Source organism: Embiotoca jacksoni, unplaced genomic scaffold, assembly GCF_022577435.1.
Source record: "Embiotoca jacksoni isolate LCO1_2020_lvr unplaced genomic scaffold, fEmbJac1.0.p SCAF_2, whole genome shotgun sequence".
In the NCBI taxonomy this organism is placed as follows: domain Eukaryota; kingdom Metazoa; phylum Chordata; class Actinopteri; family Embiotocidae; genus Embiotoca; species Embiotoca jacksoni.
In genome coordinates this window covers 1,710,030-1,733,756 of record NW_027185340.1, presented here as the reverse complement: position 1 = coordinate 1,733,756, position 23,727 = coordinate 1,710,030, and the positions used below count along the sequence as shown (strand labels likewise).

The following is a 23,727-nucleotide window of genomic DNA, read 5'->3' as shown; positions in this document are numbered from 1 at the left end:
TCGGCTCACCGGCCATTAACGTCACAGTGCAATAACAGGTTTGTGACTTGTCATAATGCTAATTGCTGTGCATTAAGCACAATTTAACCAGATTATGATACATTTTTTTCTTTGGTTTTTGGTTTGATTAGTATTTTTTATTTAATACATTATAACAGAGGAAATCATTTGAAAGGTTTTTGAGAACTACTTTCAGCCCTGTAGTGTGAACCAGCTCCAGATAGACATGCAGACCAGATTCTGGTTGAACAAAAAGGAACACAGTCGCCCATAGAGTCTTGCAATAGAAAAGAATAGACAAATATAGAATAGACCCCAGCTGTTGTGTGTTTTCCTGATGCATAAGATATTTCACTGTCTTCTCCAGGATCTCTGCTACATATATGATCTACTGACTGATTCCACTCAATTCTTATGAGGTCATGAATCTGTGGCTTCGTGTTCGTTCTAAAACTGAAAAGATCATACCTGAGGAGCCGCTGGGACTCTCCTCTTTAAGCCAGCATGCAGCAAAGGCAGGCTCCCTATGCTCATTACCTTTCCATCACAGACCAGCTGCTGTGGAGTCATTCATCACGATTACAAATATGCCTGGTGCAGGTAGCCTACAGCTCCACCGTCAGCCGGTGAGACGCACAGATCGGGCCCCGAGCCGTCAGTCCCACCAGACACTGTGTTGAATTCACAGTACAACAGGTGATAGTAGTGGACAGCGAGCAGAGAGCTTTTGTTATGAGAGAAAAACTAATGCGGAAATTCAGGTTGAATTCTGTCTCTAGCTGAAAACGGAGAAGGGATGCAGTACAGTTCTCTCCGTGTCATCTACATTCCCCAGAAGCTAAAACTTTAATGTACATTTTTTTAAATTCTGGATCACACTAATTAAATCAAAAGTGTCACCAGTTACAGTTTTAAAAGTCGTCCTGACGCCTGAGACCATACTGGGACTCCCAATAAATCTAAAGGAGGCTAATTTGAAACTTCTGTGAAGCTATTTTTTTACTTGATATTTCATACAAGCCTGAAATTGCACCTTTCTTCAGCTGTGGGACCTACGTGGCAAAAGAAGCAAGACACGTTAGTGATCACATGATCATATGTTATTTATACATGGATGTGGCCCCCTTTTATTTGTCATCTAATGAATACAGGACTATGACAGCGCACCTATGCTGAAAACTGCTAACACTGACACGTGACTCGTGTGTTTTACTGCTTTCAACTGACTAAATTATTTTACAAAAACTGTGTGATTTGAATACATCTGTGGTGATGTCCTCCATATTAATACTTTTGCTGCTTGGGTCTAGTTGTGTCTAAAGTTTAGGTTCTATAAAGCATATGGACCACAGTTAGATTAATTATCATTATTATTATTGACATATTGTAAATATATAGCCATAAAAACTGAGGCCAAACTCTATATTTGTATTATTATTCAAATCCTGTAAAAACACTTAAATCAAAATGAACAACGTGCTGCTGCAGACCGATATTGTGAGTTCTGTATTTGTTGAGGGATGTTTTCAGGCTTGGCTTTGGTGCTTTGTGTATTTTCACCACATGTGTGAACTGACTCAAAATAAATTACCGTACCCGTGTTCGTTGATACGCTGAACAACAATAAAAGGTTTATGGTGCAAAGAAATAATTAATAACAGGTTACAGGAACCAAGACGGTACTTGTCAGTAGGATCAGTTTGTTGTTTTTTTTGGTCTTTAAATGGGACTTTGAACAAATTGAAAAATCACTGGACTTATTCTTCAATGAATAACACCTGCGTCAAACCTTAAATGGGATTGTAATACCATTATAGTACCAATATATATATATTATATTAATATTACTCTTAAGGCATCTGGCGCGATATTATTTTATTACTTTTTCAAAATCAATGGCAATATCAATATTACAATTGTGTGTCAACGTTTTTATGGAGCCGGACTGAGACGGTCAATTTCAAATAATAATAAATTTTAGGAAAATACATTTTGAATATGTTTCCTTAAACGTAATGACACAGTAAAAGTGCATCTATTAATAAATAAATAGATGTGCAAACAATGACCCAAACAAACCCCATTGTTTTGTGAATGAAGGTTGCTTCCGTGTTCCTGCTCAATAAAGTTTCTGTGAAACGAACTTCCGCTGCCATCATCCGGGCCTCTTGCGTGCGTCGCGCCGCGCATGCGCACTCTTCCCCTGTGGTTCGACCTCTGCAGTCGGTGAGTGTGATGGCGGTTTGAATGAAGAAGCGCATCTTGTGTGAAATCCCGCTTCATCCTCTCTTCCAGCTTCACGTGGCGCCGCGCGGGCGACGGCGGCGCGCGGCGCGGACGCGGACGAACACGCGGACGCCTTCATTTTGTCTGCGGAGCGTTTTTACACCGGTTTGACCTTAATCCTTCTCTCCGCTCTTCCCTCCCCAGAGAGACCCGGGCTTTCACACCGCTGTCCGACCGAACCGGTTCTAACCACCTTCCGTAGAAAATGTACGCCTGCGCAAAGTTCGTGTCCGCGCCGGTTCTGGTGAGTTTTGGGTTTTCTCGAGCTGTGAAATCTTTTTTTGGTGAAATGTCCCGGAAACCGTCCGGCGGGCCTTCAGAGGCCCGCGGGCCAGCGGAGCTAATGCTAAGAGTCTGAATGACAGTGTTGATGTTCCGGGAGACTTTTCACTGAAAGGTACTTAAAATAATAATAATAATAATTATTATTAATAATAATAATAATAATAATAATAATTAATAATAATATATATGTATATATATAACGGCGGACATTTTCAGTGATGGAGGTCATTCACGCCCTCTGATGGAGCCGACCGTGGGACACACCGGCCTGCAAACACCACCCACCTCCTTCACTTGGGCTCCGTCAGCCTCCACCAGCCTCCACCTACACCAGCTTAGCGGTTTAGTCTGGTGCCAAGGTCACCTGCTGGTTGGAGAGACTGGCACCAGCTCACCAGTTAATATCACCACGGAAGTGGACGAACCCCTGAAAGGAGTGTTGTCTCCTGTGATTGACAGGGGGGGACATTTTTTGAAGGTGTCTCAGGGGGTGGGGGGGGGGGACCTCGGGACCTCGTCCCAGCTGCGGTGTGTTTAATGACACTTGTCCTCCTGTTGCACCTGCAGGTCCGTGCTGGTTCCCGGGCTCTTTACAGACCCCTGTCTGCCTCCGTGCTGTCCCGGCCCGATGTCCCGACACAGGTAGGACAGAAACGCAGGGTTCCTCCGGGGTTCCTTCAACACTGCAGAAAACACAAAGTCCAACACAAAGACACAAAGTCCAACACAAAGACACAAAGTCCAACACAAAGACACAAAGTCCAACACAAAGACACAAAGTCCAACACAAAGACACAAAGTCCAACACAAAGACACAAAGACACAAAGTCCAACACAAAGACACAAAGTCCAACACAAAGACACAAAGTCCAACACAAAGACCTAAATATGAAGAACTCGTCTTCAAAGTATTGATTTCAACGAGTTTTTAAACGACTCGTGAAAGTACAAAATGTCCCGTCTGACAGCGTGTTCACAAATGTTCCAGTTTATTTTCCCGTTGAAACGTTGACGGTCTTGAACGTGTCCCCGCCTCCCAGGACGCCGCGATGCCGCGGAGCCTCGTCGGCCATCTGTCCCCGAGAGGCTTCCAGACCAGCGCCGTCAGCCGGGACATCGACACCGCCGCCAAGTTCATCGGCGCCGGAGCCGCCACGGTCGGAGTAGCCGGATCCGGCGCCGGCATCGGCACCGTGTTCGGCAGCCTCATCATCGGCTACGCCAGGTTCGTCTTCGTCTCCGCCGCGTTTTTTTTTTTTTTTTTAAGAGCGTGTATTTTCCGTCCTTGTGGTTGCCGTGACGACCGTCCTGACGGCTTCTTCTTCCTCCTCCTCTTCCTCGGCAGGAACCCGTCTCTGAAGCAGCAGCTGTTCTCGTACGCCATCCTGGGATTCGCCCTGTCTGAAGCCATGGGACTGTTCTGTTTGATGGTCGCGTTCCTCATCCTGTTTGCTATGTGAAAAAAAACAAAAACAAAAAGAAAACAACCTCTTGCCGTCATATAACACTTTCATTACAAAACGTGACATATTTTATTGTGGATACCAAAATTGTTCCGTGTTGGTGTCATGGAAATGTACATTTTCAAGTCTTTTCGGACGCCCGTGTCCAAATGAGCAAAACATGTATTGTACAAATGTAAGAAATTACGTGATTAAAATACATGTTTGACTATTTAAGGATGGCGGTAATGTTTATGTCTGGAATATCATGCGACAGGAAGTCGGTTGGCTTTTCATGAATGTCATCTTTTCTGTGGATCGGCCTTCTTCTCCGTCAGAACACACGGCAGCTTTTTTTTGAGGTTCCACCTTCACGAGTTCCTGGTTCGGCTGCAGTTCAACGGTACTGTATTTAGGCAGCAAGTACGCGCTTGCTTTTGTAAATGCCACTGAATAAATCTAGATTTAATTGAGCTAAACGATGGGTTTTGACTTTCTTTGAATCGTCAAAAAGTCTCCCGCGAGGTTTCAGAAGCTGGCAGATTGGAGTCCTTCGACCTTCACGTGCGTCTTATACGCTGGACGTTGAGGCAGTAAAGTCTTAAACATTATGAACATTTAAGTCACTTTTTAGGTAGAAATGTTTAACAGTTGCTGTCTTGATTTTAAATTTTTGTTTTGTTTTTACTGTGCTCTCTAAATATACATGTTGAATGTCAGTTTGAACATGCCACCCTGAAGGAACTACTGACGGGTGGTTTACTTTTTAGAGACTAAACGATTAACCCATCATCCCACCTCCAAAAAAATAAAATAAAAATAAATCCTTGAAGATATAAATAAGCCGTTGTAGCCCAAAAACTCAATTTTTTTAAAAAATATTTTAAGTTTTGTATATCCTAATATACAATCTGGGTGAAAATATAATGGTTAAAACCTCTATTTACATATTTGTATTACTAATACTCAATAATAAATAACCCTAATCTGGGGAAGTTGATATTAAAAGTTAACAGATACCACAATGCACTCTTTGAATAAACGACATGCAAACACATGAAGAAGCTCCAAGGTCCACTGTGACCACAGTATTAACAGTAAGTGTGTTAAAAACCAAGCAGATTATTTTAATTTGTCTTAAAACACATCTGGTGTGGATTTAAATCTTCTATTTCTGCTGCAAATCTACTTGTTGAAGGTCACTTAGAAAGTATGTGCAGACTGCAGCCTGGCTCTCTGTGACGAGTGTGACGCTTCCGGAAGACGCCGAGCTGCTCTCGCGATATTTCGGTGCAGCCGTGGGACTTTGGATACCAAGGGTTGTGGCTGAGGGGTAAGTGACCACTTAAACCGACAGGAACGGGAATAAAACAGGATAAAACAGGAGTTAAAGACATGTTTTCTACGACCGCGAGGTACTTGTGCTCCGATACAAGGAAACGGCCTCGAAATAAACGTTGACACGTCCTCTGTTTACAGTCATATTTAGGTGCTAATATGGCGACGGGCGGTTCGTATGTTAACGCGGCGCCCGGAGCAGGTGACCGGTTCCTCTGTGGAGACCCGGGACATGTTGGTTGTGATGTCTTCTCCGTCTGCAGCGTTTTACTGCACGGAGACTCGGTAGCTCGAAGACCCCGCGGGGGGGGGATCGATGTCCCGCTTCAGGCGCGTGTTTGGACCAAAATAAAGGAACCGGCGATGTTTCCTGATGACGACACCGAGGTGTAAACAACCGGAGCAGCCGCCCTGCGTACAAACGCTTTGTCCAAATGTCCAAATGTCCCCCCCCAGGACTTCTCATTTAGTCCTTATTAACTCTCTTCATTTCCTGAAATTAAGTTTAGCTCCAGCTGTCACACGTATTGATAAACAGCTGATGCACAGCTGATGTTTCACTGGTTCTGTTGTTTTATTTCAGGACGAGGTAACAGGAATTCCTGAATATGAGTGATGACAAACCTTTCCAATGTACTGCTCCGGGGTGTGGACAGGTAGGTCCTCTGTTATCACACAGTGTGGACAGGTAGGTCCTCTCTGTTATCACACAGGTTACCTCGGTCCAAAATGATGCTCCTTACAGACACCTGTTTGGGACCCAAAGGAAAAAAAAAAAGTGCTTTGTGACCCATCAAGTTCTATTGAGCTTCAAAAGTTCCCTGAAGTGTTTTTTTTATTTTATTTTATTTTTTTAAAACTGTGCCCAATTTATTATAGTAAGAGAACAACTTATTATTCTTGTTGGAACAAATTATTATCTTGTAGGAGGAGGTTATTAGATAGATAGTAGACAGATAGATCGATAGATAGTTAGTTAGTTTATTAATCCCACAAGGGGGAAATTATTTCGCTACAGCAGCATTATAGGTACAGGAAAGCAATAAACCAACAGTAAAATATTAAATATAAAAATGCACAGTATATACAATAAATAGAATCAAATAAAATAGAATAATTAAATTAAAACTAAACTAAATAATAGTGCAAAGATTTAAATAAACAAACAAACAAAAAAAATGTAAACTTGTATTAACACGTTTTATCCTGTGGGAACAACTTCTTATTCTCTGGGAACAAGTGATTATTTTGTGCACACACTAAAAATGTAATCTTTCAGCACAGTATTCTTTAGTTATTAGAGACTGTAGTTTGTGCTGCAGCATCATTACAGTCACAGGATGTTCACCAGTATTATAAGACTCAGACTTTGGGAACCACCTGAGCCGAATAAAGAAATCATTGTAGGGAGAATCAAAACTAACTCAGTGACTTGGGTGATTATTTATTATTTAGCTTCTCCAGAGGTCGAAATACTTTTACACATATATGGTAATAATAAAATGTGATGAATGTGTTTCATCGTCAAGTCTGCTTTAATTTTTATTTTTTCCCCCCCCTTAAATAGAGATTCACGAATGAAGACCACTTGGCTGTCCACAAACACAAACATGAGATGACCCTGAAGTTTGGCCCGGCAAGGAATGACAGTGTTATCATCGCTGGTTAGTGCTCAGTGAGATATTTACATGTAATTAATGCTTCGCATTGACATCTCCGTACTGAGACTTTCCTCCGTTGCAGACCAAACCCCGACACCGACCCGCTTTTTGAAGAACTGCGAGGAGGTCGGCCTCTTCAACGAGCTCGCGAGTCCTTTTGACCATGACTTCAAAAAAGCGACGGAAGACGACGTCAAAAAGGTCGTTGTCACCGTTAAACGTACCAGCAGATCCTCTGACCTGTTTAGACTCGGCCCTTCGCTGATCTGCTCCTCTTTGTGTTTCTAGTTACCGCTGGATTTATCACCTCTCGCAACACCCATCATACGCAACAAAAGTGAACCCACAGCTTTAGAGGCCCATCGAGATAGCCCTCTTCCTCACCCCGAGTCCACTACAAATGAAGACAAGGTACATGTTTTAAATCAGATGCTTCTGGTATTCGTGGTAATCACCGAGTGATTACAGGAAGGCTGTGATAATGGATCTTCTCCTGTTTCTGTAAACGGTAATTTACTCTGGAATTTGTAGATCTGCTGGTGGGAACATTCATCTTGTTTCTTTCTCTATTGGAAACACAGAAAACTAACATAAAGATATATATATAACAGTACTGCACCAATCAATTACTCCTAGTCCTAATGTTAAGAAAAGAGCAGCATCATATATTAAGAAACAATTAAGTGATCTGGTGTTCATTAAACACTTCCTGCAGCTAAGGTCTTGTATGATGTTTCCAGGACTTATCTTTGCAGCCAGCCTCACTGCCAACATCCACTATAGTCCATCCTGCATCCCTCCAAGTTCCCAATGTACTTCTAGCAACCTCAGAGGCTAATGTTGTAATACAGCAAGCTCTCCCATCGCCAACATCTAGCTCTGTTATTACCCAAGTCCCATCCACTAATAGGCCTATAGTGTAAGTAACCTAAAATCCTAGTTTTATTAAATCATCATTTCTTTTTCCAAATCATTTTTGTGCAGTTTTGTCTTGGTTGGTATTTCACGAGGCATGTGCTTGTTTGTTTTGGATTCATTTGCACTCTGCGGGAACTTTTTTTTGCTGTAAACCTCATAAATGTCATCTTCAAAGACAAAAATCAGTGTTGCTCAAATATATATATATATATATATATATATATATATATATATATATTTATACGTTAATGGTGAAAAAAATGAATGGGTTTTCACATAATCATCCCTGTCAATGATCTCACTTTAATTTGAGCTACTACCCCGGCCAATTTTTGATTTTAACATCGAGCACTTACAATTTGGCTGAATCCTTGACTGAGGTGGGAAATTAAAACCTCCTTTGAGCTGTAGTGGTTAAACTTTAGCTCCAGAGACTGTATTATTTTATGTTTTACATTTTATAACCATATGGATTCCAGGATCATAAGTCAGATTTTCATAAAAATACCTCATTGAAAAGACATATAACAGTTAATACAATAACTCCTAATTTAGAGGCAAAACAAACCATCATCAAAACAAACCACAAGCTGATTGACTGTAAAAAAAAAAAAAAGGTTAAACAAGACGTAATGGGGTTTATAGGAAAATGTACCAAATTTACCTTATAATTACAGTATATGTGTTTAATTAATATTATTTAAATAGCATTTAAAGCACTTATTTTTACAGAAGGTGTAGCCTATGTTTTCTACATTGCAGTCACAGAGGGTTATGTTTTGCAAAGCTGCATCACTTTTAAGTTCAGAAAATAAAGAGAACTAGAATATTTCCAGATATTTCTGTGATGAGCAACACATTTATTATCACAGAAGTAATTACAAATGACTCTTTCTTCACTAGTTTGTAAAAATCCCTGTTTGTATTCCTTGACGCGCAATTTTTTTTGCCAATCCCTGCAATTTTACCACCAAAGAAATCACATAAAAATGTGCAAATTGTATCGTAATTTATGAGAAAAGCCAACGTTAAATCTGGCATTTCTGATTGCAGCGTCACAAAACAAGCTTGTAAAATCCTGGACCGGCTGTAAAGTTGAGGTGAAACCTGTATTCGGTGGAGGCTGGTACTGTTTGAGGGAATTTGTACCTGAAAAAAGTTATCTTTTGTCTTTTTGGTCGTGAAATCCCTCCCTGAATGAGAGAAAACTGGAAGCTCCGTTTGATTCAGTGCAGCTTGAAAGAGAAGAGTGAATGTTTGAAAAGTCGGACAGATGATTTAGTGAAAAACCCTCGTTTTCCTCAAACTGAAATCACTTTGCAGCCACAGATCAATATATGGGCGATACTGATGACACGTGGAACATCTTAATCTTAATTTCATTGTTTGCTCCGTTACAGAAGTATTTCTCAGTTTTTATTTATGTGTTTTTTTTGGTTCTGTCTTGGCTCCATTTTTATTTCCATCAGTTGTTGCCTGAGTATGATGTTATTCATCCTTGTTTGCACTGTGAGACATTTTGTGTTTTGTGTGTTAACTGCATAGTTGTGTGCCTCATTGTGATTTCTTGTCTCTCCTCTCCAGCCCGGTGTCTGGTACCTTCCCTGTGCTCTTACAGCTGCCTAACGGCCAGACCATGCCCGTTGCTATACCTGCATCCATTACCAGCTCAAGTGTACATATTCCAACTACGATCCCTGTGAGTGTCGCCGGATGTCTTCTGTAAACGCTGTTTCAGTGTGTGTGAAATCGTGCTTTCGGTGACCTTTAACTCACTGAAGAAAGACGGCGAAAACCAACTAACAAGAAAATATAGTCTTGTTGCAAAGTTTATGTAGGAGCTGTTGTGGAGCTTTTGAGCACATCACACCATCTTCCTCTGCAGAAGGAGTTTGCCCAGTTGTCAGTTGTAATGAACAAAAGTATTGAATGACTTCCTGCTCTGAGTCTGAGTCAAATTTATATGGGAAGTGTTGCTCTTTTCCATATAACATAACACATCATTTATGGGGGAATAACACTGTTTCATTGATAGTTTATTATTCCGATTGTAAATTTGAACCGGAGGGACAGTTGTGTCGGTAAAATTGAAATCCTTCTAAAGTGACAACTAAGCTGTAGTGATGCATTATTATCGTTCGTATTTTCTTTCCTCCAGTTGGACAGCGGGACTGTTTACAACTTTGGCACCTCAGATTTGGCAGCGAGTTCAAAGCAGGAGAGGTTGAGTGAAATAATGGACTTCGGAGTGTAATTGTGGCAAAGACACAGGATTTGGCAGAAGCGCAGCAGGCGTCCGTCCAGGACACTTTGCTGCTATTTGTCCTTGTACAGTTAAAATCGTCTCTCTTGATTTCTGGCACAACAGAGAGATGATACTGCTGCTGTGTTTTGCATAACTGCAACCCATGACAGCGTCTCATATAGGAAATATGTTGTAAACGAAGGTCTCGTGGATGTTTTTTTTGGACTCCCCCATGTGGAGGCCTGTCTTATCGTTCACTGTAGCCCTGATTGTCTTTGTGGAACACTGAGCAGCAGATGATTATCTCCTGATAGCGGCACAGCAGGGAGAAACCTCCATCTTCCCAGTCTGTGGGGATAGGAAGAGCAAAAGGAGACGGAGAACATGAACCACCAGTGGGCCTCCCTTTCACTCCATCATCCCCCCCCCCTCCTCTTCTCTCTCCCTCTCTTGCTCTCCACACCTCCCTCCATCTCATTGTCAGCGGCTGTGAAGAGGAGGCCTGAGTCTGGCCTCCTGACTCGTGTCTCTCCATCCTCTCTTCAGCCTCCCCGTCCATATGCTCTCACGCAGGCAGGCAGAGGTTCATTAGCGTGCACACGGCATCTCCATGTGGCGCTGCCTCCGCAAAATAACAGGCCATCCAACCTAATGAGGCTGAGATATGAGGAAACTCTGAGAGCCTGCCACGGCTGTGTGTGTGTGTGTGTGTGTGTGTGTGTGTGTGTGTGTGTGTGTGTGTGTGTGTGTGTGTTGCGGGGGAGCGTTGCCTGGCTTTTTACCGCCGAAGACTAATTTTCTCCGTGCTGATCTGTGTCTGTGTCTCTGCTGTCAGCTTGTCAGACCTGTCACCGTAGTGCCTAACGTCCCCGGGATCCCAGGACCTCCCTCGCCACAGCCTCAGCCCGTCCAATCAGAAGCCAAGCTGGTATTTATTATCTCTTCTTCCGGTTACATTAAGCATCATTTCCATGTTGACTCTTGTTATTTCCCATCCGAGAGAGATGATAAGAACCGAGGTAATGAGAGAGCCTGCCGACACCAGAACAATAAGGTTGCTTTCTTTGAGAAAGATGAATGTGAGGTTTGCAGTATTCCAAAAAAACAATGTTAGGTTTTTAATCCTTTTTCTTTAACTGATCCACTTTCCATCACCAGGTTTTCTGATCATTGAATAATTATGATAATCATTTTTTAAGCAAAATGCCAAACATGTTCTGGTTTAAAAATAAATGAAATGTTAATATGTTTCATGGTTGCTGTACAGAACAGGATTAAAAACAATATCAGGCAAAAATAAACATTAATAATAAAAGAAGCTTTGCTAACAAAAGAAAAACACATTAAAACCAGTTGCTGTTTTTAGGCATATTTTGCTGTTTTGTGACATTTTATAGACAAATGATTAATCAAACAATAATCTGTAGCTTAATCAATAATAGAAGTGCTCATTACTGCCCGCCCAACAGGATTAACATAATCCAGGTACTAAAAAAAAAACATGTGTTCCAAATATGTGTCTGTGGGGAGAAGACAGTCACAGCAGTGTTGTTGTAGCGTATTAAAAGTGATGGTTGAAGGGCAGCGATATAAAGTGCTGTGAGGGAGATCAGTGGCAACGTGATGAAGCACGGATCACAGGACCTGTAAGTGTTCGCAGCATGCTCTGCCTGAGGAAATTAACAGCTAAACTGCAGAGGAGGTGTGTGTGTGTGTGTGTGTGTGTGTGTGTGTGTGTGTGTGTGTGTGTGTGTGTGTGTTAGGAGGGAAGGATTGATCCTGACTGGTGAGTAGGAGGAGGAGGAGGAGGAGGAGGAGGAGGAGGAGGAGGAGGAGGAGGAGGAGGATGATGAGGAAGGATGGAAGGGAGGGGCAGGGAGTTGTCGGGGATCACGGGGTACGGAGATGACAAACATGGAGACAGCGTTGCGCTCAGCACGCCGTCACCAGGGCCAACCGGGTGGGGGGGGGGGGGGGGGGCGGGGGGAGGTGGGGGGGGCAAGCAGCGAAAGCCAGCTGGGGGGCATCCTGGCACACGCTCAGCGAGACACATTAAGTCGGCCTCACCCTGCATGGAACCTTTTGTTCAGCAGAATCCTGCCTGACCTGCCCCCCCCCCCCCCCCACCACCACCACCACCACCACCACCCCTCCTCTCACTCACGCCTCCTCCCACTGCACTCAGCTCATCAGCAAACACCTAATGAGCCTGCGTCAAGAAAACAGACCCCCAGCTCAACCTGCTCCCCCCCACCCCCCGCCACACCTCCTCCTCACCCGCCCCTCAAGGGGGCGCGGAGACGGCACTTTACAAGGACTGATGATGCTGCAAAGACCACAATAATGATAATTAACTTGCTGAATTTAGAAGATTATGCTGTTAATTAGTTGCAAAATAAAGATAAGTAATATAGTAGCAGATGGTTGAATAACACCCATGAGATGGAGGGTTATTACACTGATGAGGTTTCCATGGCAGAGATGAAATATGAATCTGACTGGCTTTTCCCTCTTTCTATGGGCCATTCCAAGAGAATAATATCTCGCCTCTGCCAGAAGAGCTTCTGGAAGGGTATTACACGATAAACTAATTTGGTAGATAGATTGGTCTGGCAAAGGTAGTTGTTAGAATAATGTGGTCCTCTGTTTTTTCATGTAAATGTATTTCCCTCTCACTTTGTTATTGCTTCCAAAGGCTTGTTCACTTTCAGCTTGTTTGCTCGATGCTTCAGGAGTTGACCTGTGAATCGCGGACGCCGATCTGTGAATGAGATGCTTTCTTGTTGGGATAGTTAGGATCACATCATGTGCTCGGGCTCCACCAGATTACAATTATGCAAAGTAAATATGAGGAGCGTGCTACATTTGCATTGACAGCCTTTTGTCTTTGCGAGCTCATTTTAAGCATTGAAGTGTACTTTAAAAAATTAGTTTTACTTTCTTTCAGGATTTGTTTTTAACTCCGATTTGTGTCCTCTTTAATTACCATACTTGTGGGTCGATTCAGAGTAAAGGAGGATATTTCACATAATCTACATTTGTAAACTTGCTTATTGAGGTGTATTTTGAAATTTCTTGAGTTTTTAGTTTTATTAAAATCTTCCCAAAAGATCTGACACACTTGAAGCAATCTACAGCTTCAGTCATGCACATGTTCACATTCAATTAAATCTTAATGGTGAAAAGTGTTGTGTGTTAAAAGCAGCCTGAATAGGTCTGTGATATAATCCCAACGGTGGGTTATTCCCTCGATGTGATGTGCACTGTGCCGTTTTTAAGACAACCAGGTAGAAATGCTGCTGAGATTCAAACACGTCATACACATCTGCACTTTGACAGAGTTTGAGAAAATATTTCAGGAAGAGGATATACTGCCCGAACTCAGGAGTACAACACCTGTAGAGACCTCAAATACATCTGATTGTTGCTAACTGAGCTTCTACAAATGATTTTATTAACAGGAGAATATTTCAGGTTTTAATTAAAGTGTTATTGTTTTATCTTTGAAGTAATTATTTAGATTTTTTTATTTTGAGTTTGATGAGTCCATGTGGGCAACTATCACACCTTGCACATCTTTAACTTATAGGAAAGTTTATTTATTTATTTCCTCCCTCAAAAATATAGTTTTTAAACTCCTGTTTTTAAAAGCTTTTGGGTCAGTATCTTCTCCTTTTCATGGCATTGACTTCATCTCTTGGCTGTTTTCTCTCTGTGACAATTTCTGTTCCTAGAAACTGAAAGCCACATTAAGCCAGCAGCTTCCTCAGGTAACCAATGGAGACGGTGGTGAAGTCCAAAGCAGCGCTGTAACTCACACTGCTGCTCCCGCGTCTCCTGCTCCGATCCCGATCCCGATCCCCACCCCAACCCCGACCGCGGTCCTGACTCTGGTTCCGGCTCCTCACCTGCCCACAACCGAGGAACCGTCCCAGCATTCCCTGCAGCAGCCGGCCACCTCCACCACAGAAACACCTGTAAGTATTCATGACCACAGTGTTGTCTTTTTACTCGTGTCTCACCAGTGTCCTTCAGAAGAAACTTCTTTTCTGTGTCTTAAATCTGTGTGTGGGACAATTTACTGCTTATAAAAGCACATTATCAAGACTAAAGCACCATATTTACTGGCTGAAGCGTGTCGCCGTAGTTCGACCAGGTGTTGTGTACCGTACGGCTGCACGGTAGCATTAAATAACAGATTTACCGTCTTGTTTATTTATTCTTCAGTCAGATAGTTCCTGATTTAATTTTCTTACTACGTAAAGTTACAATCTCAAAGATCTCAGTCTATATAACTATATTGTATGTCTCATGTTTTAGTATTAGAGAGACTATAAGTATCTTGTCAGAACAAATATCAAATAAATTCGTGTAATACCTCAGACTTAATGTACGCTAGATGCATAAGTCGTAGCTGATCTTTGAGTATAATTTGTAGGAGCATTAATGTCTTTTGTAAGCACAACATTATAACACATTACATCACAGTGGCTTCACTAAGATATTAAGACATATCAGACTGAGTACATCGAACAAACGGTTTGTATTGTTGCTATACAGGCTTCCCCGGTTCCCCCTCCGCAAAACCCTCCGAGCACGGGGGGGCGGCGGCGCAGAACCACAAGCGAGGACCCCGATGAGAAGCGGCGCAAGTTTCTGGAGCGCAACAGGGCTGCAGCTTCTCGCTGCAGGCAGAAGAGGAAAGTGTGGGTCCAGTCTCTGGAGAGGAAGGCCGACGACCTGAACTCCATGAACGGACAACTGCAGGTTGGCTTTCCGTCTTCCTCTCTGCTGCTGCATGCTGCGAGCGCTCCTTCATCCGTCTTTGTTTTCGCGCTCGGATGCGTCCGTGTGCCGGTTTGTGTTCGTAGGCGTGTCCGTCTGTTTATCATTGTGTGCTGTTGGTGTAAGCACGTGTACACAGACTTTTCCCTTCTGCGGTGATGAAGTCATTAAAGCCGATTAAGAAGAGCTGCCGTGTGACAGCAGCGGTGTGTGAGCCCTTTACATCGATATGTCCCTGTCAATAAAGATGTATCCTCCAGATGTCAGCCGCACACAAGCGTGTCTTCGCTTCTGTCTCAGCAGTTTACCGAATGGCCTCAAAAATCTCCGAGGGAAAGGTGTCTTTTTGAACCTTCATTTCACTGGAAGCAATTAGGATCTGATGCTGACAAGTTCGAAACAGTTCATGTATCTGCTGTCTCTGTTGATAAGTGTGAGCCGGGGGTGCGGCACATCGGTGTTCCAGACAATTAAATGAGATGTGGTGTTTATTTGCTCACTGTCTTATGTTTCTATGAAAGCAGAGTAAGATGCGCAGGGTGGAGGAGGGGATACACGGCAGCGGGAAACCAAAGGGGTTATTGTTGTTAATACGTGGATCAAAAACAAGTTATCACCACTTGTCATGGCAGCGCTACTTAATATTTTATTTAAATAAAGGGAAGGATGGGTAAGTGAATGAGGTTATAAATAGAAAGAGCTTCATTGTTAACTACAAAGAAGGAAACAACATGTGGCTGAGAATAAAAGGGCGCTTTATATGAAGGCATTAATCAGCAGTGCAGTTTTTGTAAAAACCCCCATGCTGACATGGCCCAGCTGATCAGCGAAACTGCCTCTAATGATGCACAATTATTTTAACATCATCCTTAACTGGCTTTTTAATGAGGTGTCAGACCAGGCAGCTCACAGCTTCCAACATCACCCAAGGCCCATTTGCTCAATTTCGATTTATTCACAAAGTTAAAAACAAGTTTTAACTCTTCAAAGTCTAGCTTAGTCCGGTTTGCAGGCAAAAGCACAAACATGTCACCTTTTGGGGAAAAGGTTTGTCTCTATAATTCATTTGAAGCGATTTAAAAGAGCGCCTGTGTTTGTATTGGCTGTAAATGGCAGCAGTCATGGTGGAAGCGCAGTGAATACGGTGTTGGCTACATGTGATACATAGACTCCTTCCAGCTGTGTTTAAATCTGTCGTACAGTAGTTCAGCCCTGCCAGCACCAGCAAGCCTAAACAGATGGAATCAAATAAATTGGCTGCTTTTAGACTAATAGATTGAGCCACCCATAGTCCTTTAAAGGAGAGGAGAAGGAGCTTAAATCTGCCAATGGGTGTTCTGCGGGCCCCCGGCCGCTCTAAATCCAGTTAAAGTCACCTTCAGCGTAATGTGGCTCTCTTTTACGACATGCAGAAATCCTCGGCTCCCTCGGGAGCTGTAACGACACGCGAGTGTAAATCTCAGCGGCATCTACGAAGTCGCACCGACAATCCGAACAGTTCACCTCTGACAAATGTGCTGGTCGGCAGCCAGTGAAGGCCCATAATTATTGTGCAGGAAAAACATAAATGAAGAAGTGCATCCCACTTTATTCTGAATTCATTCATCATATTGTTACCTTTCTCTGTGTTCGCCGTTTCTCGCGTGAGAAAATATGAGTTTATCTGCAGTAATGCTGCGGACGGACTGTAACAACGGAGGTCCTCAGACTTTAACCCGCTGATCCCTTTAATAATCGGCATGAGAGTAAAGATAGAGCTGTTCATGTATAGAAGGCACAGAGGCACACTCCAGTGTATGTATGAAGGTCCTTGTGTCAACACATGCTTTAGGATCCTGTTGAGGTTCAGCTCAACGTCCATCTGCCTCTTTGGAGTTCAGACTCAAGCTAGACGGGCAACTTGCCTGAGAACATTCACCCATAACGGTTATCGGCTCAGACTTTGGTGGAGAACAGGACAGAAATAAAAAATAAAAAATACATCTGAGATCCACATTTTGTCTCTCTGACATGTTTATTTTCAGTGTTATGTGTACAGTGTGTACACCAGGGGTCAAAGGCCAATATGTTGGCGCCACATATTGAAGTAATCAAATATCTAAAAATCAGCGGTCCGGTTTCACTTTGAAAATTTGGTTCAAAATTTGTAATTAAATGTAAATAAAAGGCTCATTTATATTTGATTCTCACAGAAAGGGGCTGAAATCTGACCTTCTACGTGTCTCGTGTGGGAAAATCACTTTGGGAGCTTTTGAACTGTCTTGTGTTTGTCTTCATGCCGTCACCTGACACAGAGTGACCACTTTATCGAGTGCCGCTGTGTGTCTCTTCTCTCCTTAAGAATGAAGTCACCCTGCTGAGAAACGAAGTGGCTCAGCTGAAGCAGCTTCTTCTGGCTCATAAAGATTGCCCTGTAACCGCCATGCAGAAGAAATCTGGCTATCACAGTGAGTAATGCTCCATTATTCTCAGCCCGAGGCTTCCAGTGAAACGTGTCTAAAATGAGCTCCGGCTAACCACTACAAGGACATGTCTTACTTATGGCCAAACACAAAGAGCTATTGACATATTAGGTCCCTTATTTTCTACTTGTTTTTGAAAAACTTTGCCAAAGTTTCCATATTTATGGGCGATGGCGTTGGAGACTGATTCTCACCGCTGGCGTTGTCTCGCTCCTTTTCAGAAGCCACAGGTGGAACACAAAACATGTTTTCCCCTCATTTGACACCGAGATAACTATTTGTTAGATGAAGTTAAATTTCCACTGTTTGCTTCAGGAACGATGTTTACAAACCGAATGTTTAGAGCGTGAACTCTCTTTTTTTTGTTGCACCCACATAAGGTAATTAAAATCTTTATTTTTAACGTTTTTATCTCCCAATGATCATCTTTATGAATATTTAAATAAGTGAGAAGATTCTGCCATTTGCAGCTTCCTCACTTATATTTCCTGTTGTCAGCCGGTGCAGCACAGTGTCATCACACCGTCTCATTTAGAATTATATCACCTATTTTTCTTCGTTTCCTCCGACCGCGGCTCTGTCACTCTGATTTTCTGGCCATAACTCACCTTCCCTCACAGATGAGCTCGAACGCAGCCAGAACCAGAACCCGCCCCCCACCCCTCCTCCTCCTCCAAGCTGCTCTAAACGCCTCCGCTGACTTGTATTGACAATGATTGCTGCTGAAATGAGTCCATTAAAGCAGCGAGCTCGACAAGACTGCAGAAAGATCTCATTGTGGGGCGTCCACCGAGCTACGCTGTTCATTATGCATCTCTTATTGCTAACCATCCCACAGACACACGTCATGTGCATTATGGGACTGATGGTTTCCAGGCTGTCAGAGTCGGGTCTCATTTGGTGCCGTGCAGATTGTTTTTTTTTGTTTTTCTTTAGCCGGATCTGCTCATGAATTGGGTCATCTTCCTCATGTCTGTCCTGTCTTCCTAGACCTCAGTGAAGGATGACATTTGGAGCTCGTTTTATCCCGTTTGGAAAAACCTCTTCCGAATCCCTCAGTTCATCGGTTTGGTTAATGATGACAGGGGTGGTAGATTTTCAATGAGCTGAGAGGGAAAGCCAACTAATGTGAGAGTGAAAATAAAAGTCCAATTGAATGGCAGGAGTGAAATAATCCAGCGATTCTCAGTCGTCTTTGATGAGCTCAAGTAGCCTTGTGCCACATGTTCATTTCAACTGATTTTAAACTGGATGAATTGTTAAACAATTTATTCACTCCATTCAACTTTTTCACCATTTATCCAGTAGTTCCAAGCAGCTTTCCACTTTTTTATCCACTGTTGTTTGTTCCATGTTTTATCCATGTTTTATCCATGTTTCATCCCATGTCCAGGGTGGACCAATCAGGGAGTAGTGAGGGTGGCTACGTGTGATGACGTTGAAGTCGAGCGTTTCTTTTGAAATGTAGTTCCAGCGACGGCAGCGGTGTTCGATCTTCAGCGCACAACCTGCTTCGTGTTGTGGTCGATGCTGATTTGTTAAACGCTGCTGCTGCAATACTTCCTAAATGAAGCCGAGGTCTGCGGCCGTTAGGATGCAAACACATCCCGAAACCATCCTCAGTGGAACATGGGGACACCACGCTACCATGGCATCATATTTACATATTTGAACTGTGTATTTGTTAGCCTCAGCTAATATTTGACTTTGCATTTGCCTATTTGAATGGTTTATTAGTGTCTTTGAGATATAGTCAGTCAATTATCTGTAACTAATAGCTAACGTCTTCACACACTTTCAACTGCAACATAAATGCAGAAGTAATTTTTCTAACTTCTGTTTATTTGAACACACTGCACAGTCTTTCCATTTATCCTCTGACAACTGCAGAATTACCTCCTGGGGCAAGAAATCACTGGAATAATCTATTTTACTAATTAGTAAAAACATATTATATAATGCTGACTGATCCATGGCTCTCACTCATGGCTCTCTTGTTTTCTCACTGTTAAATATCCCGTGAGGCTGCACTGCCCTCCAGACCCTGTAATACCCTTCATCGTCCTGCCCAGCCGTAGCCATGGCAGGTGGGAGGAAATTACCCAGACTGCCCCACAAACAAGCCAGGACATGCTTTCACTTGGCACACCAAGCTGTCCATCTGTTTACAGATCTGAACCCCACTTCAGAAACCCAGAGAGCGGAAAGAAGCTCTGTCCGCCCGGAGAACCAGAATTTTTTTAGGGTATTACGAAATATCAGCCAGCCACAACTTAATGTTGTTAGGAGTAATAATGCTCACTTGAACATGAAACAAAACCAGCAGGCTGATTTATTCTGAGCTTGACCTTCTGCGCGGTAAAACAGCCGGGGAGTTTATCGCTCTTTGACATTCACTTGCACTAAATCACACGGTCAAAGTCCAGTCAAGGAGCCTCCAATGTGATGACATTTGTAATGCACTTTAATTGCATCTTCTTGCTTATGGAATCTTTATTTTACACCCTCAAATACAAAACCCAGTCATTAATTACCAAGTGCCATAATAAGTGACTTCATATCATTAGAAATATTAATTATCATTGTGCTCCTTATTCCTTTATGAAACAGAGCATGAGAGTGGAGTCTTTTTTTCCTCCATCAGGATCCAATTAATTCAATGCAACTGCCTAACAGCTGGTGGCATTTCGACTCCAAGTCTTCCCTACTCTCCAGTGTGAGCATCATTAAAATCAGGTGCTGTAATCATCTGTCGCTGCAGTAGTTGGCAAGGTAACAAAAAACAAATGAGAATGCAGTTAGGGATGGGAAACACTGCCACATGCCCCAGAATGTAATGCACCCTTATGATGTGGGTTTAAATTGACATTGGAGCTTTAATTAAAGGAAGGGTGCAGAAGAAGCATTATGGGGATTAATGAAACGGTTTGCATACACTACATGCAAATAGCTGTTTTACATCTGATTAGGCCTGCGTGACGCCGCTATCCCGAGCCTTCTGGATCGCATCCTTTTGAGATCAAAAGTCGTAGCTGCTCAAACGACTGTTTTTCCGATGCGTTCGCAGTCTCTGACAAAGACGAAAGCTGCGAGGAGATGTCGGTGCCCAGCAGCCCCCAGAACGAGGCCATACAGCACAGCTCCGTCAGCACCTCCAACGGGGTCAGCTCCTCCTCCACGACCCCGGCGAGCTCCGCCCCCTCCGCCGCCGCCGCATCCAACCAGAGCACAGAGGAGACTCAGCCGCGGAGGGGCGCCGCCCACTCTCAGCCTTCGGGGAGTTGATCGAGCCGAACTGTGCCCGAGCGCCAACTAATCTCTCCGACAGACAGAGGAAGAGCGATGCTCTCGCTCAGCTTCAGTTGGGATCGTACTGTCGTTCATTTATTCCTGATTGGTTTCTTTTACGTTTGGTCCATTTTGTACTTCGTAGGCAATGCTTTTTAAAAATGCAATGTTTTCTCTGGAACTGAAGAAGACAAAAGAACAGGCACTTTAGGTGTAAGATGTAAAACGTGTGGTTCTTCAATGTTTTTGTATTTGTGTGGTTTATTTATTAATCTTTAATCTTATATTTTTTTATTTGAAAGCGATCGGCTCGAACGGCCGATCGGTGAATCGTTAGCGACCTTACCAAAGTGTTGTTGTGGCTCATCTGTAATTTGTTTGCGTATTTGTTTTCATGACTTTTGTATCTTCACGATGAGGTTCCTTACATTTTTGTAACTTGCTTTTATTTATTTTATTGTTTTGCACATATTTGAGAGATGACGCGTTTACTTTCTACGAGTTTTGACAGTCAAACACGTGAAGTACCGGCAGCTTTTTAGAAGTAGATTTGAACACGTGACACAAACCTAACTCGCTGAATCAGATTTCAAACTTTTCTGTGAGCGAGATCAGCTGTAGTCGCATCGTGCCGTTTGAATGTTCGAGCTCCACCTCTGCCTGTAAAATAGTCTTAATGGAGGTGAGCTGCTTAGAAATGTGTTATTTCATGAACATTCCACCTGTAGTCTTGATTGTTCCTGAAGCAGTGATTGTAGGATCGCAGTACCTTTTCCACTCAATCATCGCTGATGTTGACTTCATTCAGTGCCATTAATGTTTTTTTTTTTTTTGTATAAATGACTTTTTAATGCAGATTAGCTTGATTTGATTGCTGTACTCTTCCGATTTTAAGGGTCTCATGAACACCGTTGCTCAGTAGAGGAGATCTCCTGCTTCTGTTTTTCAGTGTCTACTGCAGAAACACTGAAGGACATCGGGCTGTTTTCATAATTGCAAGTCTAGATGACATTTTTAGAAAAAAAAAACATTGTAAATAACATCGATGACACATTGTACGTGATCTTTCTTGGTATGATGTACTTTGTTTTTATAGGATTGTCTGGATTCAGTAGCTGAGCCCTTTTGATCACATGAAGTCTGTTAGCGGTTTAAAACTGACCTTAACAATCTTTGCTTAGGAAACGGCTCTCGCTGACTCTTTAGGTTATCGTGTAAAATGAAATCATTCTGATGTGAACTGGAATCACATCACGTATTTAGAGTTACACTCACTACGGTTCTGTAAGAGTTGTGAGCATTTTGTCATTTAAATAATTGTAAGAAGCAAATCACACACACCATGAAGTCAGTTTGCCTTTTCTCTTAGTCTGTACTGGCTCACTACTGTGTAGTTTTACGAGAAGCTAACACATTGTTTTCTTAAATTATTATTTTTTTTTTTTAAAGTTTAACTGTTCTGTGCTATCTGCATGAGATAATAATTCTCTGCGAGAATTTAATTGTTTATTTGATAACGTCTCAGATAAATATCATTAAACAAGTTATTACAACTTGAGTTGTGAAAGCTTTGGTTATTTGTCTTACCTCGGCTTCACTGCGGGGTGTGACGCTGTGTTGAAAGTGTACTCGTAACGTGAAAGTTCTGTATACAATTTGAATTGATAAGTTGTTGTAATAAACCTTTTAATAACTCTTTAAAATCCAGCTTTGCTTCCATTTAATTCCCCACCCTGAATTCATCAGAATAAACTACAGATCGGATGAAAATCATAAATTGTCAATGATGAAAGTTTAAACAAATGGCAGCAGCACATTTCTAAGTCTCATCTCTTTATAAATACTTCATAAGTGACAGATGCTGACTGGACTGCAGGCTTCACCTGCTGCTGCCAGACTGGGTCACATGAAACCTCCAGTAAAGTGATCTGAACTGATGACATGCTTCAAGTCAGAGACCACAGCTGTTGCTGGTGAACCAAAACATATTGTGGTGTAGTCTGCCACCTTGTGGAAGATCTGAAACATCCACATTTCTGATAGAATACCATTTTCTCCAATTGAAGGTATTTTATAGTTTATGATAATGTTGCCTGAGCACATTATTTCCATGTTTTAACTTTAAAACATGCTGATTTAAATATATATAAACAGGGAACAGTTTTTAAGTCTCTCTTTCAGTTAGTTAGTTTATCAGAGGAAATTAATCTTTGTGTTTTTCCATGGTAGGTATTCGTAACTGAGCAGCTCCACGTTAAATCATGAAGCAGCGGCTGAATTATGCTCACAAGGATCAGCATAATAAAAGTTAAATATACAAGAAATCAAGACATTTGTGCAATATTGTGATCATAATAAAATGCAACATAATGATACAAACTGCAAGCAGTTATCCAGCGGGTCGGGGCCCCGCCGTGCAGCACGAGAAGGTCCGCATATTGCATATTCAGTTTTAATGGTTTTTTTCGATCTCGTTCTTTACTCTTAAAAAAAAAAAAAATTGCCTTTTTTTGGCTTTAACATCTTCAAAAAGTCTGCGGAAAGTGTAAAGTTTGTGGCAGTTCGGACAATGAGTGAACCATGAGTTTTACCTCGAACCCGTGTCCGGATACGGTGGTCTCCAGCTCGGGGTCGGTGTCGTAGACCGCTGGACTGTCTTCGGAGAAAGAGTTTCAAGAGTTCACTCAGAGCTTCCAGAGACTCAACCGACAGTCTGGTTAACTCAACAGGTAAAAGATTCTACTTCACCAAGGCTGATATTAATGGTTCAGATTCCACCTGTTGATGGATATTTAATATCACTGCAGACCCCCTTAAAAACATGTATATCTACTATCCAAAGAATTTTGATCACATTTGAATAAATAGATTAGCCAAAGATTGGTCACAATGCAAACTATCACCTGGGAGGTTTGGTGGTGTAGTGGTTACTCTCAGTATGAAGCTTTAGGGTTCAACCCCCTCCCCCTTTTATGTCTTTAAATATATATATTATATATATATATATTGAACCCTAA

General features: G+C 42.3%; 2 protein-coding genes across 5 annotated transcripts; both read left to right on the top strand.

Moving 5' to 3' along the window:
• The first annotated feature begins 2,153 nt into the window (after positions 1-2,153).
• atp5mc3a (ATP synthase membrane subunit c locus 3a) lies at positions 2,154-4,250 on the top strand. 2 transcript variants are annotated; one of them, XM_069153848.1, is made up of 5 exons: positions 2,154-2,226; positions 2,431-2,530; positions 3,139-3,213; positions 3,612-3,796; positions 3,917-4,250. In XM_069153848.1, exons 2-5 carry the CDS (start codon positions 2,492-2,494, stop codon positions 4,029-4,031), a joined length of 414 nt encoding a protein of 137 aa, XP_069009949.1. In that variant the 5' UTR covers positions 2,154-2,226; positions 2,431-2,491; the 3' UTR covers positions 4,032-4,250. The 2 variants fall into 2 exon arrangements, with proteins under 2 accessions (XP_069009949.1, XP_069009948.1); XM_069153847.1 differs by lacking the exon at positions 2,154-2,226 and having other exon boundaries at positions 2,233-2,530.
• A 1,058-nt stretch (positions 4,251-5,308) lies between these two features.
• atf2 (activating transcription factor 2) lies at positions 5,309-22,413 on the top strand. Of its 3 annotated transcripts, none has more exons than XM_069153844.1 (12): positions 5,309-5,346; positions 5,935-6,007; positions 6,919-7,015; positions 7,095-7,213; positions 7,301-7,423; positions 7,753-7,931; positions 9,515-9,629; positions 11,011-11,103; positions 13,910-14,152; positions 14,736-14,942; positions 17,302-17,407; positions 20,490-22,413. In XM_069153844.1, exons 2-12 carry the CDS (start codon positions 5,960-5,962, stop codon positions 20,705-20,707), a joined length of 1,548 nt encoding a protein of 515 aa, XP_069009945.1. In that variant the 5' UTR covers positions 5,309-5,346; positions 5,935-5,959; the 3' UTR covers positions 20,708-22,413. The 3 variants fall into 3 exon arrangements, with proteins under 3 accessions (XP_069009945.1, XP_069009947.1, XP_069009946.1); XM_069153845.1 differs by having other exon boundaries at positions 5,339-5,428; XM_069153846.1 differs by lacking the exon at positions 11,011-11,103.
• The last annotated feature ends 1,314 nt before the right edge of the window (positions 22,414-23,727 follow it).

What these genes read in the sequence shown, in the direction of transcription:
- atp5mc3a (XM_069153848.1), top strand. Translation starts at nt 2,492, where the DNA reads ATGTACGCCTGCGCAAAGTTCGTGTCCGCGCCGGTTCTG. An exon ending in TCGTGTCCGCGCCGGTTCTG is followed by an intron (nt 2,531 to 3,138) that starts GTGAGTTTTGGG and finishes TTGCACCTGCAG; the next exon opens with GTCCGTGCTGGTTCCCGGGC. An exon ending in GGCCCGATGTCCCGACACAG is followed by an intron (nt 3,214 to 3,611) that starts GTAGGACAGAAA and finishes CCCGCCTCCCAG; the next exon opens with GACGCCGCGATGCCGCGGAG.
- atf2 (XM_069153844.1), top strand. Translation starts at nt 5,960, where the DNA reads ATGAGTGATGACAAACCTTTCCAATGTACTGCTCCGGGGTGTGGACAG. An exon ending in TGACAGTGTTATCATCGCTG is followed by an intron (nt 7,016 to 7,094) that starts GTTAGTGCTCAG and finishes CCTCCGTTGCAG; the next exon opens with ACCAAACCCCGACACCGACC. An exon ending in CCATGAACGGACAACTGCAG is followed by an intron (nt 14,943 to 17,301) that starts GTTGGCTTTCCG and finishes TCTCTCCTTAAG; the next exon opens with AATGAAGTCACCCTGCTGAG.